At 50.8% G+C, this 18,569-nt stretch overlaps 1 protein-coding gene across 2 annotated transcripts in view; it reads left to right on the top strand.

The window, feature by feature from the left end:
* Positions 1 to 18,569, top strand: part of OPHN1 (oligophrenin 1) — a 52,085-nt gene that overhangs the window by 23,683 nt on the left and 9,833 nt on the right. For both annotated transcript variants that reach the window (XM_036402028.2, XM_036402027.2), the window contains exons 5-18: positions 4,621 to 4,722; positions 5,626 to 5,736; positions 6,350 to 6,454; positions 7,380 to 7,509; positions 8,835 to 8,935; positions 10,481 to 10,572; positions 10,692 to 10,770; positions 11,406 to 11,439; positions 12,731 to 12,793; positions 13,821 to 13,895; positions 15,520 to 15,604; positions 15,932 to 15,990; positions 17,353 to 17,458; positions 18,189 to 18,348. In XM_036402028.2, coding sequence (XP_036257921.1) covers positions 4,621 to 4,722; positions 5,626 to 5,736; positions 6,350 to 6,454; positions 7,380 to 7,509; positions 8,835 to 8,935; positions 10,481 to 10,572; positions 10,692 to 10,770; positions 11,406 to 11,439; positions 12,731 to 12,793; positions 13,821 to 13,895; positions 15,520 to 15,604; positions 15,932 to 15,990; positions 17,353 to 17,458; positions 18,189 to 18,348 — 1,302 coding nt within the window. The remainder of the gene's footprint in view (positions 1 to 4,620; positions 4,723 to 5,625; positions 5,737 to 6,349; positions 6,455 to 7,379; positions 7,510 to 8,834; positions 8,936 to 10,480; positions 10,573 to 10,691; positions 10,771 to 11,405; positions 11,440 to 12,730; positions 12,794 to 13,820; positions 13,896 to 15,519; positions 15,605 to 15,931; positions 15,991 to 17,352; positions 17,459 to 18,188; positions 18,349 to 18,569) is intronic.

The following is an 18,569-nucleotide window of genomic DNA, read 5'->3' as shown; positions in this document are numbered from 1 at the left end:
GGAAAGTTTAATTCCAGTTTCACTTGGAAGGAGACAGCTTTTTTTAAAAAAAACACAAAGCCAACCAAAAAAATCAGAGAGAAAAGCTTGCTGGGATGTACTGTAAGGGCAGGAGGAATGCTGAATAGCTGCAGTGTTTGTCAAAATTTCTTCCATAGGAGATAATGTATTCCTAAAAGGTCTTAGTAAATTCTGTTATTAATTTCATTAATTATAATTTTAAAAGAAAGGGAGGTTAATAACTTCTACTTGCTTTCATCTCTGGGGCAGCAGGGGCCTAAGGAGCATTTGAGAGAAAGCAGTGGGTGAGGGAAAACACCAGGATGAACTGAGTGTGCTTTGACAGAACTGCTCTTTCTACACCCCTCAACTTTTTAGAAATCTCTTTTTGAATTAACTGCAGATGCCTTATAAAACTGAGCTGTGATGATCCTGCATCCACTGTTCTTGCACCCAGACCCCTCAGGTGTGCATGGAGGTGGGGGCTCCCAGCAGGAAAAGTGTGTTTAATTCCTTAGGGAGAGGAAAAGTGGCCCGTGAGCTGGGCTTCTCACCTGCCACTCACCCCACCTCCCTGAAAATGGGAATTTCAGAGGATCCTAATTAGCAACTAATGATTAAGGGGGAGTTTTGGCAAGTCTGTTTGCCCTTTTCCCCCTGATGAGCTGGACCTGAAGCTGCCAAGGGGCTCCAATGTCACCCCAGTGCTGGTGGCAGTTGGGGTGTGGGCAGGACCTGGCACACACAGAGCAGCCAGAGCTGCTGCTGCATCACCTGCCTCAGCAGGCAGGCAGTGCTGTCCCAGGGGCTGTGCCATTCCTGGGCACAGCAGTGCCTGCCAGAGCTCCCAGCATAGGGCTGTGCCATTCCTGGGCACAGCAGTGCCTGCCAGAGCTCCCAGCACAGGCTGGGCTGTGCCATTCCTGGGCACAGCAGTGCCTGCCAGAGCTCCCAGCACAGGCTGTGCCATTCCTGGGCACAGCAGTGCCTGCCAGAGCTCCCAGCATAGGGCTGTGCCATTCCTGGGCACAGCAGTGCCTGCCAGAGCTGCCAGGGTGTTTCAGAGCCCCCTCCTGCCTGCCCTCGGTAGGATCTGCTCGGTGTCTCCCAGTGAGCGATAAACAGAAGGTGGGTGGTGCCTCTTGGCAAACCTTAATGCAAACGTGGTGCTGCCCTTTGATGAATATTCATGAGGAACTAATTTGTGCTCATGTTTCCAGGTTGTGCTTCAGTCTGGGTGATTTTTTTGTGTTGTTTTTTTTTTCTGTCTTGGCTTCCTCTGGTCAGCAGCCAACTCAGAAGGATTTGTAGGTCATCCTTCTGCTGTTCAGTTATATGCTAATTACCAGGGTGGGAATGATTGGCCAGCTCCCTCTTAGTGGCCCAAAATGCCACGCTGCACTGTGGTCCTGTCACACGTGGGTCCATCCTGGACATCATTCCCAGTCCCTTCAATCCCCAGAAAGAGCTCAGTGCTCCATGTCCCCAGTGTGCCCCTGCCTGCCTTGGGTGCTGCCAGAGGAGGAGGCACTCCCCAGAGCAGTTCCTGTCTGGCTTCCCAGCTCCTGCTGCAGAAGGAGCTCCACTGCTCTCCCAGGCTCTTCCTTTCTCTTCACCAGTCTTTCCTTGAGCAGAGGTGCCCCCTCTTCCTCAGAACCCACCAGGGAGCTGCCCACAAGCTGGTGACCAAGCTGCTGCCTGGTGGTTTGTGGTCTCCCTGTGGCTGCAGGCTGTGGCCTCCTGTGGCCATCTGTGTGGGCACCACAGCCACACACAGCTCATGGCCTCCTCCATGGCCTCCTGGCCACGTGCACGGTCCCCACAGCCTCCCACAGCAATGTCACCTCCCCTTGGGGACAAGCCAGGGGCCACGTGCTCCCAGGCTGCTGCATCCACAGGCACATCCCCCTGCCCACGGGCTCTGCCATGCCCTGCTATGGTAGCACCAGGCTCTGGTGGTTCCCTTGCCCTGTGCTTCTCACAGCTCCTGGCTGTGACCGTGTTCACAGGGGTCCGAGGATGAGGGAAGAGATGAGGATCTGACTCCATGTTTCAGAAGGGTGATTTATTATTTTATTATATATATTATAGTAAAACTATACTAAAAGAATAGAATAAAGGATTTCATCAGAAGGCTGGCTAAGAATAGAGAAAGAAGGAATCATAACAAAGGCTTGTGTCTGGGACAGAGAGTCTGAGCCAGCTGGACTGTGATTGGCCATTAATTAGAAACAACCACATGAGACCGATCACAGATGCACCTGTTGCATTCCACAGCAGCAGATAACCATTGCTTACATTTTGTTCCTGAGGCCTCTCGGCTTCTCAGGAGGAAAAATCTTAAGGAAAGGATTTTTCAGAAAATATCATGGCTACGCCTGGTACAGGTGAGCAGCCTCCCTGATGGAGAGCAGGAGAGGTTGGTCCCAGCTCTGGCCTGCAGTGTGGCTGTCTTCCCTGGTGGCCTCTCCACAGGGTGGGGACAGCTGAGTCACCCTATGTGTGCTGCTTGCTGGTGGTGAGAGGTGGGAGAGAACTCCTGGAGTGGGCTCCAGCCCCATTGCTGCTGCTGAGGAACAGGGATGGCACCATCCCAGTGCTGCCACCACCACCACCTCTGCACACCACCTTGCTGGAGACAGTGGAGCCCTTGGTTGGGTTTGGAGCTAGCTTTCCATGGCAGCACCTGCTTTTCTATCTCAGGACCTGCTGCTGGCACAGCCATCTCCTCTGGGATGTGAGGAGGTGGCATCAGGAGCCTGCAGCCCCACAGCTCTGCTTCCCTGCACTTCTGTGGCCTTGGGGCTTGGAGGCTCTCACGGAGGAAATGGAAGCAAGAAAAGTTCCTGGCTGCATTAGACAGGGCCTTAATGGCATAGACAGCCCAGGAGTTTGACCTTACAGACACAGGAACTGCTGCTCCACAAACGCTTTTGCTGCTCTGGGTTTGGAGTTGCTGATCAGGGCCTTAGTCACGAGGGTGCTGGTTTGTTTTCATCATCCTTCCTGGCCTCAGCCCCACAGTTGCTGCACTGCTTAAATTAGGATTCACCCTTGGAGGGCTCTCTCTTCCTCTGGATTTGATGTAGATCTCTCTGTTCTGGTGTGTGAGGCTGCTAACACAGAGTCACAGTACCTGATACTGCAGGCGGTGATTGCAGAGGATGCACTTCCCTTCAGGTGTCCTGTAATCCCAGGCTCTGCACAGCAGGATATGCAATTGCTGAGGTGAAAAGGTTTGCTGGGCTAAGCCTGCCCTGCTCCAGACACACAGAAGCAGGGATTGGTGCCACTTCCTCATGGTAATTGTGCTTTCACTACAGCCATGGCAGGACTCATGGGGAGAGAATCCTCTTCCCTGGAAGGCAGCTGCTAGGAAGGCTTGGTACTATTGTTGGGAGCCACCTGTGCTGAGCCCAGGGGTTTTGGGAGCCCCCAGGCATCCTGCTGCAGGGCATCCTGACAGACAGATGGAATAGGCTGTGCAACTGGAACAGGGAAGCAAAACCTCAGGCAGGGGAAGCTGTGGTCACTACTGAATTCATGAGGAAAGTTCCTAATACCCAGCAGTCTGGCAGAGCCCATCTGCTCTGCTGTGGCACTGGTGTATGCTTGCTTATCCATGCCATGCATTTGTGAGTGGGGGCAAGAGAACAGGATTTCAGGGCTTGCAGGGGATAGATGTTGAAAGATACCAGTAATTCCCCAGGAAGCTGGAACTGCCTTCCACTTTCTTGAGCTTTCAAAAGCCAGACAGAAGATCTGGGCATCCCATACGCACCTGCACTGTGTGTACACCAGCTCTCAACTGCTTGGACCTGGCACTGAGGCTGCTGCCAGGCTGGAATTTCCTGATTTCAGTAATTTAGTTGCCTCCCAGGAATCCCTGATATGTCAGATACCATCTAAAGTGGATCTTTGTCAACCTGGCCCCTACTCTGGTTGTTTTGTGATTTCCAATGTCAGAGTCAGTGCAGGCAGGAGCCAAGAGCCTGGTGCTCAGTCCTGCTGCTCCCTGCCTGCTCTCAGGGGCTCCTTCTTGAGTTCCTTCTCTGTTTGCTGCTCTTGTTCATTTGTGCTCTCTTTGCAGCACTGCTGAGGGCAGATGAGGATTTCCTGCCTGCCTGATGACCTGCCAGGCTTCTGCTTTCCTTCTGGTACTCTCAGAAACAAACGATAAACTCTTTAGAGCAGAAAGTTGCCAAAATCTAATGAACCTTTTCTCGACCTTGCTGTGCCTCTGACATTGCAGTGTTTGCCCAGTTGTTTCTGGGCTGTGTGAACAGCATGTCAGGAAGTAGTGAACAGGTTTTTGATGTATGAGCACATCTTCAGTTTACTGGATATTGAAGAGATTGAGAGTGAGGCTTTTGCCATGATGTTGGCATGAAAAAATACTTCTTGTATTGCTAGAGTGGGTCTTGAGGTGTAATTGCATCCAAGGTAGGCAAGGGGCTGTGAAATCAGAGCAAATGAGAAGTGGCCTTCTGTTCTCTGGCTGGGTTGACCAAAATTTGTCCATGGGAATACAAAATTGCACAAACAATCTTGGTGTTGATGCATGTTCTTATCTGGAAAATGCCAGTAACTGGTTCTGCTTCAACCTCTTTTCATCTACAGGAAAGAAAGAAAAAGTTTGAGAAGGATGGTGAGAAGTTTTACTCTATGCTGGATCGCCACTTGCATTTGTCTTCCAAAAAGAAGGAATCTCAGTTACAGGAGGTGTGTATGGAATTTTTCTCAGAATTAGGTCCAGAAGCAACAGCACCAACTGCTCTAGTTCTTAAAAAAAGGGAGAGGAATCATCCCTTCAAGTAACTAATTGAAACTGATAATCAATGAAATCTACCCAAGGCCTGACTTCTCTGTGAGACCAGGGAAATCAAGCTCAGTTCTCCTGTGTCTGCTGGATGCTGGTAGTGGCTTCAGACATTGTCATTGCTTGTTGTCACTTTGATGGTGAAGGGCAGTGACCAGTGGCACTGGCACAGCTGGGGGCTGGCCACCCTTTCACCTGGGGAAGTGCTCTGGCTGAAAAGTAACCAGTTATTATTCCTTTTGCTGGCCTGGTGTCCTGCCTTGCTGCTGGTGCTTCTGGGTGGCTGTGGGGGCGGGCAGAGGAAGGGGGTTCCTTCCAGCTGGTGCTGCTGCAGGCATGTTGCAGCAAGGAAGGAAAGGCAGCTGGATCTGGTCAGATCTGTCAGACCAGTTGTCACATCAACCTACGAGCTTCTCTGCAAGGCAGACTGTGTGTGAGCTCATTGTGTGCTCCTGCCACTGCTGCAGCTCCAGAACTGCTGGTTCTGGGACACAGATGGAGTCAGGCAAGAGGGTGGAGATGGTGGCCTTGTCAGGAGAAGAGGTTTGTGCTAAAGTAATAAACGAGCTTTGGGAAAGCCTTTTCCTTGCAGAGTGAGAAGAGGTTTTGGATCCTTGAATGAAAGGGAGCCAGAAATGGGCAGACTTAAAAGAATATCCAATGTTAGAGCTCACAACTGGGCTGGACACCAGGCAGGATTTCAGTGAGGACAGAACTATGTGTGGGCTGACAGACAAAAGTGAGTCCAATATTTTCAAACTACAGATGATGTATTTTCTTTTTCCACCTTTCCCTCTTTCTTCTAGGCTGACCTTCAGGTGGACAAAGAAAGACACAATTTCTTTGAGTCCTCCCTTGAGTATGTGTACCAGATCCAGGAAGTACAAGAAAGCAAGAAATTCAGTATTGTGGAGCCGGTAGGAGCTTCCTGTGCTCTCAGTCTCATTGGTTGATGCTCAGATGTGCTGGCAAGGGATGAGCTGCCAGGTTGGATTAGGTCCTGTGGGGCAGGAGCGCTGTGAAACCCCAGTCCTGTTTCTTCTGGCTATCTGTGGATCCTGAGGGACAGGCTGGACACTGTACAGAGCTACAGGTCTTGTTATGACTTGGCCCCCCTGGGTTTGGTAAGAGCTGTCCGTCTGCAGAGTGACAGAGGTGTTACCTGCCCTGCTCACCTGTCCCAGCCTGGCCTGCAGAGTCCCAGACTGTGGCTGAGTGCAGGGACCCTGCCCTGGGTGGTGGCTCTGCCCCAGTGCCAGCTGCAGTGGGGTGTGGGATCCTGTGGATATCTCTGCAGATCTGCTCTGGGTCTCCCTGCAGGGTCTTTCATTCTGGGTGTTTTATTCAGACAGATATGGGTGGTAGCTTGGGCTTTAGGGACACTCTGGTGGATAAGCCATGCCAAGGCTGGCATTCCAAAGTTGTGAGGAAAAAATAATTGCATATGTAATTTCTGAAACCCCACACTCTGTCCATCTTTCCTTCCATTACAAACACAGAAGTTCAGCGTGTCCCTTCCCTCCATTGCAGGTGCTGGCATTTCTCCACAGCCTCTTCACTTACAACAACCTGACAGTGGAGCTGACACAGGATTTCCTCCCATACAAGCAGCAGCTCCAGCTCAGCCTGCAGAATGTGAGTCCCTGCCCAGCTGAAGGACTTTTCTGTGTGACTTCTGTTCTCATTTGTATTTACACACCTCTGATGGCAAGGTCTTTCCACCCAAGCAGTCTGGCCATGTTTGCATTGTTGCAGATACAGTTGTTTCCTTCTCAGTTCACATGGGTTTTCCCCTCTCTTCATGGGACAGTTCAGAGGTCTATGAAATTGTTTTCTCTGGAAAGGGCTACTGCAGTTGCATCATTTAACCTGGTGCATAAACAAGCCTGAGATTTTCTTTCAATCAGGAGATTGAAATTGTACTCTAAGAAGGCCTCTAACCTTGATCTTAATGGTACTGGCTTCCTGCAGGCTTGCTGCATGCTTTGGTAAGCTCCTCTGCTGGCCAAGTGTGCTCATGGGGTAGAATATCTGAGTCCTGTTTCCTTTATCTTCAGTCTTTCCTGACTGACCTTCATTTCTGTGGAACAGCAGCCATAAATCTGAGCCAGGATGGTTTTGCTGCTGGCTCATTAATTGGTCCAAGTAGTATTCCATCAAAATGCCTGGATTTTGTACCCCCTGTTGATGTGACTCTTTCATGCTAAGCACTGTAGCATGATCAACACCTTTGGGAGGGGAATACACCTGAGCAATGGGAGCTCCTCTGCTCCAGCCAGCCTTGAAATGTGCTCACGTTCCTTAATTAAGGGAACAAGTGGCCTCCCAGCTGTGTCACTCAGCACCATCTCTGCACATGATGTGTCTCTTCAGTCATCCCTTAGAGCTCAGTGGTTCTTATAGCCAGTTTCCAGTGGATTTGTGGAGTGGTTTCCATGTTTTGTACCTTGGGAATGGATTCATTTCTGCTACAGCACCTCAGATTTATCCAGGAATAAATAACCTGCAGCTCACTTTTTGCTCATATTCAAATATGCTTCTGTTTGTTTTCTGTTCCCAGACAAGGAATCACTTTTCCAGCACACGGGAGGAGCTGGAAGATCTGAAGAAGAGGATGAAGGAAGCACCCCTGACCTGCAAGCTGCCTGGGCAGCCCACCATTGAGGGCTACCTGTACACCCAGGAGAAATGTAATTAATGGCTCTGGGATGCAGCTGGATGTAATAGGGAATGGGGCTGCACTGGGTGTCACCCCAGCCAGGCACAGCAAGCCCAGGGTGTCACCTTCTGCCACTGCCTGAGCTGTCACTGCCTGCAATGCCCGGGGAAGCACTGGCAGCCTCAGCTGGCAGCACTGGCAGCAGTGGCACAGAGCTCTGTCCAAGTGACATATCTGTGACAGCACAGGGATAGTTGCCCTGCACTCTGATGAGATGGGATTTATGACTCCAGAGCCTGGAGCTCTGGCAGGCTCTGTCTTGGCTGTGTTTTACCAGGATGAATCTGGTGTCCTGCCCAGCCTCCCTCTGGCAGCCTCTGTGAGCAGCTGAGCGCAGCCAAGGTGGAACCAGTGCTGAGTTAAGCTGCTGAGAGCAAAACTTGTAACTCTGAGCAGAATAAAATCAGACCAAATACAGCTTTTTCCAAAACCTGGCTGCAGCTCTCCATGGCCATGCAGCAGGAATGCTCAGAGGACATAAGTCTGTGCAAAACTGTGACCTCTGGGGCTACAGACAACTTTGTAAGCATTCATTCTTAATCCTACGTAGAAATCTATTTATACATAGATTTTTATGTCTGTTTATCTTGCTTTTAAAAGAAAGCACACTCAGTAATTTTAGATCCTAAATGTGGCATGTTCCTGCAGGCCAGTGGCTATTTTCTGCCTCTGTTTATGCTTCCCTATGAATCAAGTATGAAAAGTTGTTCTTCCTGACAACTGCAACTTAACAAATTATAGAAAAAACACCAGTTGAATTATTTCCTATAAAGGGGTTGAGGTAAGAAAACAGAGGAAAGTGACTATGAATCTGGAAATAGGAACTTCAGAGTATTTCAAAGCTGCTGTTGTCTTCATTATTGAGTTTTCACCCACAGGAAAAAGTAGTGGGGCTTGTGAAACAGACATTCAGGACATGTAGGATCCTGCCAGTGTAGGTCTTGGCTGGGCTGGGCCAAACCAGCCTGACTTGTGGTCAGAGTCCCACAAATGCCCTTTCACCAGCTGTGAGTTGGGAGAGTGCTGGAGGCAGCTGCTGCCCTGTGCTCCTCTCCTCCTCCCCTCCTCCTGTTTCTCCTCTCCTCCTGCTTCTCTCTTCATCTCCTCCCCTTTCTCTCTTCCTCCTCCTCTCCTCCTGACTCTTGCCCATGGAGACACCTGCAAGGTTGATGTCCCCAGGGCTGTCAGTGTCCATCCCCAGAGAAGGGAGGACACGTGGGCAGCACTGACCATGCCTTGCTGGCTGCACCCAGCTACAGCCCTGTCCCTGATTCCAGCCTCTCCTGTGTTCTGCAGGGGCCCTGGGCATCTCCTGGGTGAAGTATTACTGCCAGTATGAAAAAGAGGCCAAAACCTTACGGATGACACCCATAGACCAGAAGCCTGGAGCTAAGCAGGTGAGTTTTGGATGTCTGCAAACATTGGCCCAACCACTGGCCCACCTTCCACCCATGTGTGGCCTCCCTTCCTGTGACAGCTGACCCTGCAGGTGCCACAGAGCAGAGGAGTGGGCTCTGTCCCCTCCCTGCCCACACAGGGCAGTTTGGTGTCACCTGGAAGAGGCACCCCCATGAGGAGAGGTCTCACTCCACTGTGTCCCTGGGAGCCCAGGCCCTGCAGGGTTTGGCAGCAGACGTGGGTCGTGTGACATGAGAGATACCAGAGAGTGCTGGCCCATGAGTTCAGTCTGGGGTGAAACTTGTGCTTCTCTGGGCCAGCTGATGTTGATCCTTCCCTGTGCACAGGGGCTGGAAGCCACAAGAACTGTGGCAGCCACTGAAGGGCCTGAATGACTCAAGTTACTACAGGAGTTCCTGCTTCCAAATGCAGCATTTCCTCACAGCACTGCGTGCTCACAGTGGTTTGTGGTTTGATTTCTGCTCTCAGCACTGGTTCTTCGGGACTGGGACAGTGTGGGAAGAGAAGAGGGGTAACAGTGCAGCTCCAAACTGCACTAAGGCAGCAATTTGAGTAACTGCTTCTTTCAGAAAGTGCTTTGGCTTACCAAAGGCTGGGAGTTCCCTCAGTCCCTCCTCGTGACAGGGGAGGGGTGGGAGGATGGAGCTCAGCCAGTGCCTCCAGCTGAATCCCCCGCCCTCCTCTGCCATGGAGTGGTCCCCGGGGCCTTCCCAGCCAGGCGTGTGTGCTCCAGTGTGTGAGCTCATGCTCTGCTTTTGGCAGGGCTCTGCACACTGCAGCAGGAAAATAAAATAGATGTTTTGCAACCCCTTGGCAGAGAGCTGGGCAAAGAAATAGCCAAACTATTGTATGGAGAGATTTGTTGTCATTTATGCTATAAGCATGTCTAGTAAGGCCCATTACTGCAGGAAGGAGCTGGGAAAACTTAGTGTCTTTCCCAAACACTGGCAGCCTGCACCATCAGGTCACAGCTGGCCACAAACCCACAACTGAATTATGAATTAACTCTGCTGTGGAGTGCAGGGACACAAACACCCAGGGCCAGAGCTGAGCCTCTCCAGAGCATGTCTGCTCTCTCTGGGGTGGGGAAATGTACCTCCCTTGGCCCCACAGTGTTTGTGTAAAGCCATTTGGTTTATTGGTGGTGTGGGTAACTGGTACTGATGACCAGCCCTGGTAAAAATTAGACCCCAGCTGTGTCAGAGCATGGGTGAGCGTGGTCCTGGCCTCAGAGACGGGGAGTGCCTCTCTGGGTTGGTTGGAGAGGTGTTCCAGCCCTGCAGGGGCAGAGTGCTGCTGTGTGGGGTAGTGCTGTTGAGTCCAGAACATTCTCTGGCTGAGAGCAAGCCTGGAACTCAGAGCCTCATCTGCCTGTGATGATGGTGGGAGGAACACCTGTGCCCTGGTACCAGTGCCATTGGAATGTCAGCACAGGAGCCATGGGCAGTGCTGTGCTGGGCCTGGGGAGCCCAAAATCTCCCATGTTTCTGTCCTCTCACCTTGCCTTTCATGTTCTGTCCTAGGGTACCTTGGACTTGACCCTGAAATCCTGTGTACGGAGAAAGACTGACTCCATAGACAAAAGGTTTTGTTTTGACATTGAAACTAATGAAAGGTGAGAGGCTTTGTGTCTGGTGGCCCCAAACCCTAGGCCTGCAGCAAATCCCTCTTTGCTGTCTATTAAAACCAACTTTTTTTCCTTTCCCTGCCTGTCCCTGGGGGAATTCGGCGCAGATCCGGGACCATCACGCTGCAGGCGCTGTCAGAAGCCAACCGAAGGCTGTGGATGGAGGCCATGGACGGGAAGGAGCCGGTGAGTGTCCCTGGAGCCGTTCCCAGCTGGAATGCGCTGCCCAGCAGTGTCCTCTGCCGGCGGCTGCTGCTCGGGATCACTGCTGCACCCTCACCACGGGCTCCCTGCCCTTCCCTCAGCTCCGCTGGGGATTTTGGGCTTCCCCCCGGAATCTCGGGGTGTTCCCTGCTGTGCCAGACCCCAGCCTTTCCGCGGCTGGTTCACTCCTGCTCCTCACTGCCTGCTGGAGATGATTGGTCTGCCCCTGCTCTTAGCAGCTCTTAGCTCTTTTCAGAGGTGTCACTGCCCACCCTGCACCCACGTTCTCCCACCTTTCTGTGCCTTCTGGTGTCCCCTTCCTTCAGTCTGAGCAGAGCTCAGAGCCCTGTGGTTTGCCTACAGAACAGAGAATTTCCCCAGCAATAGGTGCCCCACTGAAACACAGGGGGGCAGCAGAAACCCTTGATTGTGCAGATAATGGGTTCTTGCCTAATTATAAAATGAGATTTCTATGGGACGTTGTTTTTTTGGCTGTGATTGCCTCTGGGTAATTTGGGGGTGATTTATGGGATGCTGCATTTTCTTTTAGAAATAAATACCAAATCATGCTGATGATGTTTTTGCTTCTCCCTCCCCCATTCCCGCCCTTTTTTCAGATTTATCACAGTCCCATCACGAAGCAGGAAGAAAGTGAGTCACTTCTGTTGCTGTTCTTTGGGCTCTCACAGCCTCGAGGCCAGGCAGAATTTTCCTTGCAGATACACTCATCCTCAAATCCTGCTGAGTAGCACTGTCCCTGCTCCGTGACAGCAGTGTCACTGCTGTTCTCACACCACAGTGCCTGGCACCGAGCCCAGATGAGAACGAGTTGCACAGAACTGCAGTGAGCAGTTTTTATTTAGCCAGGAGTAGTGGGATGTGAGGTTCAGTTTGCACCTCCAAACCTCAGTGAGAGATTCTGAGGATGTAACAAAGGTTGTAATGGGGCAATAGAGGTGGCATTGAGTTCCCTGGATCTCCCACCCACCACCATGTGCTGTGTCCCCCCTGTCAGCAGTGGGGTGTACCCTGCAGAGCCCTGGAGCACTGAGATACCCTGCAGAGCCCTGGAACCCCTCTGGGGCTCTGTCAGCTGGGTGAAAACTGCATTCTGTCACAGAGCTCACTTCATCAGCACTGTAACTAGCTGGCTCTAATGAGCACGGGGGGAGCACTCCCAGAAGCATGAGCACAAACCTGCTCTGTGGCCATGTTCACATCACACGCTGGGAGGAATGTGAATTAGGGTTCCACTGAATAAACATTCTCTATTTGTCATAGATTAAAGCTGGTAAGAAAAATTCCAGTGGTATCATAGCCCTCAGTATCAAGCACCAGGTGGTTCTGTGCTTATTCATGGAGCAGGGCTAAGAGATGTCTGAGTTTGATGTTGCTGTTGCTCAGAGCAGACAGAATCAGTATAAACAACCTGCTGAAAATGCAGGGATCCTATAGGATTACCCAGCTCAGTGGAGGAAGCCCTGTGCTCATTTTCCTCAGCGCATCAAGCTGGATTGGTTTTGCTTTTTAATCCTACTGATGTAGATAAGCAGAAATTACACAGTCCCATGATGAGGAATAACTTTAACTACAGATTTTGCTCTGGAGAGTATTATTTAAGTCTTTATCAGACACAATCCGAATAATTTACACTATTATTATTATTAAATACCTTATTATTAAAGACAGAGAAGGGGTAGGGAGCAGTGCTGCAACTCAAAATAAATTTGAGGAAAAATGGGAGAACATGTGGAACTAAAAACTCCTTGTCAAGGTGTCCAAAACACCAGTGTTTCCTGAGGGGGTGTGGGTGCAGGTGTGAGCACTCTGTGCTGGGGCACTGAGGCTCTGGGTGCCAAGAAAAGCTGGGGCTGGGGCTGGGGGGTCCCAGGGGTCTCCAGGAGGGCTCAGGCAGCTAACACAGCTTCCTTGTCCAAAACAGTGGAGCTGAACGAGGTGGGCTTCAAGTTTGTCCGGAAGTGCATCAATGCAGTGGAGACCAAAGGTGAGGAGCTCGCCCAGCCTGGCTGTGCCTCCCATGGCCTCGAGTCACACCATGGTTCTTGCAGCACAGGGTTTGCCCCTGGCACAGGACTGCAGCTTTCAGCTGAGGAATGGGTGCTCTTCAGTTAAATGCATGTTCTTTGGGAGCAGAAATCCCACCTGCTTCAGAATGTTGTACCAAGGCTGTTTGGGTTGAACTTCCACCTTTATGCTGTTTTCACTTGTGGTTTTCTCAGTTTTGGCCCTGAGCACACCCAGTGTTGGGCAGGAGAACAGCTCTGGCAGCAGGGGTGGCTACAGGCTGCTTCAGCCCCAGTCTGTGAAGCAGCAGAAGCAGGTGAAAGGGTGGCAGCTCATCCTCTGGGCTGTCACATATCCAGCCTGCACCAGTGAACATTACCAGTGTAGGATGGGGCTGTGGATTCATCTCCAGGTGTGGGGTTGGGGCTGCTGGGGCTGTGGCAGCCAAGGCCCACTGGAGTGGGGAACAGCAGGGACACAAAGACCCTGCTGGCAGAGCTAGGAAAGAGAGTGATTCCCTGCACTGGCCAGTGTTTTCAGATTCTACTTCAATACCTTTGTCTTCGTGGGGGTTTGAGCAAATCCATGATAAAGCAGCACCCACGGAAATGGGGTGTGTGGGCTGGTGTGTTCCACACCCTGGCTGTGCTCACCTGGCTGTGACATGGTGACCACGGTGGTGCTGGTGGCCTTGGCTGCTGGGGTGAGCAGAGACCCTGCCTGCAGAGCCTGGGGAATGGGACAAGGTTTGGGATATGGGACAGAACCCAGTGTGTGGGACAGAACCTGGGATATGGGACAGAGCCCGGGATGTGGGACAAGACCCAGGATATGGGACAGAACCCAGATAGTGGGACAAGACCCAGGATATGGGACAGAAGCCGGGATACAGGACAGAACCCGGGGTGTGGGACAGAGCCCAGCAGCAGGAGAACATTTCCACTAGATGGGGCTTGTGGATCACCAGCAGGAAACCTCGGCTAACGCTCTTGGCTTTGTCCTCTCAGGAATCACTACGGAGGGCGTGTACCGGACTGTTGGCAGCAATATCCAGGTGCAGAAGTTACTGAATGCCTTTTTTGGTAAGAATTGATTATTCTGTGCAATGACACTATCCTGTTCTTGAATTGTTTGTGATGGACAGAGAGGATCGGGTTCCACAGTGAGAAATGTCCAGCATGGGTTTTGGTCCCTGTGACCTCTCTGAGGCTCATCTTCCCCTTCTCTCCTGGGATAACACAATGAGCTGGACTGGGAGGATGGCCTTTGCAGGGAGCCCTCCAGCCTGGTGTAAGGTTTTTCTCTGGAAGTGTGGGGACACCTCACTGTGTGCAGTGTGTACCATAAGGAGCCAATGTATGTTAAGAGTCAATGGATCCATTCCTGCTGTGAGCCTTCCTGTGGCTGGATCTATCTGTCATACAAGCTTGGCAACTGGGGAAGTGTTTACAATCTGAGCAGGTTTAGGGGCTCAGCAGCACTGCTTTGTGCAAGGACAGCCCTGGGCTGGGCCCTGGCTGAGGCCATTGTACCCTCACCTCATGGTCACCTGTGAGCCTCTTAGGGACCCTCTGGGGTTGATCCCCACCTACCAAGGCCAAACCTTTCTCCCCAGCCCTGCCTGGAGCTGGAGCACAGGGCAGGGATTGCATTCACCTCCCTCAGGCGTGCCTCGGGCTCAAGCCAGCTCAGACATCTGATACTAATGCAGCATTCAAGGGCTTTGGCTGTTTCCTATTGCTTCTACTCTGGATGTTGTTTACTAAAACCTTGGTTCATAGTGGTGTCTGGCTATGCCCAGTTCTCACAGAGCCATGACTTCGGGCATCTGCCCAGCTCTGCTGGCCCATGATTCATTGCTAAACCTCAGGTTCTATTGCTGCTTCATTCTCACCCCCCCTGTGAGCAGCTCTGTGGTTTTCTCCTCTGACTCCCACCAGTGAGTGCCTTTTTGTTTTGTTTATCTGCATGGGTCTGGGTAACCACTTGCCACCCCACTGCATATGAAAGCATACTGGAAAGTCCAACACTACAGAAATAACTGCTGCAGCAGGATTTCATCTTTAACCACTCAAAGGAGATTTTTTTTTTTTTTTTAGTCTCTAGTCCTATTTATTTTCAAAAACAAGCGTGCTGTTTATTTCTGTAGTCCAGCTTCCCCCATCCTACAACTACAACCTTCACTTTGTGGCGCCACAGACATGATGTGGTTTGTAGGGGGGGGAGGCAGGAGCAAATTGTATTTCCATGCTGCTGGGCCTCTCCTGAGCTCCCTCCTCTCTGTGCAGCAAGAGGGAATGCTTCCAGAACAATCTTCAGGGGAGTAGCTGCAAGTGAGAGATTTGAGCTGGCATTCAGATTACTTTGGATGTCAGAAAGCTTGTCTTGGACCTGTTGAAATCGGTTGTTTCTGCCAACCTTGGGAAAAAATAAACTATAGAGAATATGCTCTCAGTGGCTTCTCAGCACTGCTTAATTTTTACCTTGTGTTTCCCCCTTTGTCCTCATTAGCACCACTCCCCAGCCTCTCCAAAACCCTGACACTGCTGCTGTTTTTCTGCTTTCCCCAGCCATGAGAATTAGGAGCTTTCTTTGTGTGCTACTGTGGCTTCATGTGTCTCAAGGGGAATCCCCCACCCCAAGCAGACTGTTTGTTAGTAACCTCTAAATGAACTTTATTCCTTAACTTGTTCATTCTCCTTCCAGATCCAAAATGCCCTGGGGATGTGGATCTCCAGAGTGGAGACTGGGACATCAAGACCATTACCAGCTCACTGAAGTTCTATCTCAGGTAGCACTGCAGGTCACACCTGCCCCAGGGAGGCAAAGGGGACTGGGACTGACCCAGATGAAAGCTGGAATGAGCTGCCAGATACTCACATCTGGCTGTTGAAAAGGGCAAAGTGACAAAGGCTTTGGGAAGAAGGATGATGAATATGGATGTTGCAGAATCCCTCAGTCCATGGGGAGGGCTCTTCTGCTGATATTGACTGCAGAAGGAAATGCCACTGGGACTTGGTGGCCCTGAGGGATAAGCCACTTTGCCCATTGGTCCAAGATGGGTCACAAGTGGGTCACAGTGCCCTGCAGAGCTGAGTTTTCTTTCTGGTTGTTGCAGGAACCTGTCTGAACCCGTCATGACGTACAAGCTCCACAAAGAGCTGGTCCTGGCTGCCAGTAAGTCCCACAGCTTCCCCACTGATGGTCCCTGGCCCTGCTCTCCCCAGCCAAGGTCCATCAAAGTCACTTGGCAGAGCTCTGCCAGCCCAGCTCTGTGGTGTCCCACTGCTTCAGCTGTAGACAGAGCAGTGCTCTCTTCTCCAAGTGCTTTTCTGTGCAGGGGATGTGGTGCTGGATGTTCCCTTCTCTCCTTTGCTCCTCCCCTCAGACAGGGTCTGTGGTCTCAGGGGGTCTGGAGAGCCAGAGGCTGTCACTTACTTGAAAGCAGCCACAAGAATTGTTTCCCTCTAGTATTGATATATTGATTTTAAAACCTGTGAGGGAATGGGATGTGCTGTTGCCCCCCAGATAAGTAGGTATTCCATTTAGGTTGTGAAATTTGTCCTGGGATGTTGAAAACAGTCCATGGAAGGCATTTCTCTGCTGTAGTTGTTGGGATTGAGTCACACCTGGGACTAACAGAGGTCAGCCAAGAAGCTGCTCTGTGGCTGTCACCTCGTTGTGGCCACTGCAGATAAGCTGTGACAGCTGTGAGCCAGTGCCATGTGAGGGAAACAGGGATGCAGAGAGCATGATGAGGGTCATCATCCTCAGCATGGGAGTGCTGGCATTTGGAAATGTGTGGGATTAGAGCATCCCTCATCCCACTGTGCCTCCAGAAGTCACAGGAGACTGGGAGGGATGCCCACTTCTTCTTCATTTGTCCCTCTGGAGAATGAATAACACCCATTTTTCTTGGAAAGGGAAATGTTCCACCTCTTGCTGAAGGTAGTCAAGCCCAGAATTTATTAGTTTCAGAGCTGGTTAAGCCCATGATGGCTGGGGGTGACAGGACATTTATCCCTTCCCTGCCCTCCCTCAGAAACTTGCACCATTGAGCTTCCCAGCCACCCAGACCCCACACTATTCTTTTCACACAGAGTATTTTATTGTTTCCTGATTATTTATTCTTCTAAGGGTGACCTCTTTGGGTCAGGGACTCAGGTTTATTCCCTGAAGGATATTTTTAGGTGCTGTACAGTGTCAGAGCTCTCTGGGCTCATAGACTCCCAGAGGGAAGCTGTGTGCTGCCAGGTGTGTGGAACAAGGGTGTGAAGGGGAGGACCTGCCCATGCCCAGCCTCTTTTAGAGTGTGTCTTTGGGCTCCCTTTCAAGCTCCATTTCTTCCTCTTTCCACTTCATATTGTTTCTCACAGTATTCATCCTGTTGCTGTGAAATCTCACTTCCCTCTGCTCCCTTTTGCTCCCATGCTGCACAGGGAAACAGCTTCCACAGGTTTCCTTTGGCTTTATATTTCTCTGGTGTATTTAGTTTGAAAGTGTTGGGTACAAATTCTTCTTTGTGTTGCTGCTTTCCAGAGTCCGAGAACCTGGATTACAGGCTGGGAGCCATTCATGCACTGGTCTATAAACTGCCTGACAAGAACAGGGAGATGTTAGAACTCCTCATCCAGCACCTTGTCAAGTAAGCAGATGTTTCCTCTAAAACTAAAGAAAGGGGAATAATGGAATCAGCAGAATGAGCCTTTTTGGGAGGTCAGGTTTGCAAAATTTTACCCACTGTAGTCCCCTTGTGAATTTCCATGTGGATTGCACAAAGGGGGTGACTGTCCTTGCTGCCCTCTCTCTGCATGGAGTGATGCTTCTCTTTCTGGTTGTTCCTTCCATCCCCTTTCAGATATGCACAGAGCAGCAAATTATTAAAAAATAAAAATACTCTCTGAGAGCAGGGGCTGTAAATTGTCACCCCTCAGAAATGTACTGGAAACCACCATAATGTGCTCCCTAAATTCAGTTCTCTTCCTTCAGAAGGAAAGAAAATTAAAGCCAGAAATCAGTTGTGGATAAAAAGGATATAGGATTTAAATGATTCCTTTTGTGCATATGTTGTGCAGATGACTTTTGATTGCAGAGTTAAAGAGGATCTGGGAGTGGGAAGAGATCAAATGAAGATGCTGTCAGCACATTGCTCTCTCCAGCATCTGTCCGAGCCAAATGTGTGTGTCAGACCTAGAGCCATGTTTGTCACTGCTGGGAAACAAATTCTAAAACACAATGAAGAAAATTGAATTGATTCTTAGTGTATCCTGGGTTTTGTTGTTTTGTTTTGTTTTGTTTTTTTCCCTTGGAATAAGATCTGTTTGGAAAAAAACAAACCAAACCAAACTCTGTTCCTCCTTCCCTTCCCTCTGCAGCGTGTGCGAGCACAGCCGGGAGAATCTGATGTCACCGTCCAACATGGGGGTGATCTTCGGGCCCACCCTCATGCGAGCACAGGAGGACACCGTGGCAGCCATGATGAACATCAAGTTCCAAAACATCGTGGTCGAGATCCTGATCGAGCACTTTGGGAAGGTACGGGGCAGCCCCGGAGCAGCCCCGGCTGCTCCCGCCTGCTCCTGCAGACTGTTGCTGTGGCAACACGGCAGCTCCGGCTCCTTCTGGAGTCTCCTTGGGCTGGTTTTATGTAACACTCTGCTCTGAAAGGCTTCAGGAGGAAGCAAAGAGTAGCAGGTGTGTGTTCCTCAATGTTGCCGTTATCTGGTCCCAGAGGAAACAGCAAGTCTGGGCATTTT

Source organism: Molothrus ater, chromosome 14 (assembly GCF_012460135.2).
Source record: "Molothrus ater isolate BHLD 08-10-18 breed brown headed cowbird chromosome 14, BPBGC_Mater_1.1, whole genome shotgun sequence".
Classification (NCBI taxonomy): domain Eukaryota; kingdom Metazoa; phylum Chordata; class Aves; order Passeriformes; family Icteridae; genus Molothrus; species Molothrus ater.
This window is presented reverse-complemented; position numbering and strand designations above follow the sequence as displayed.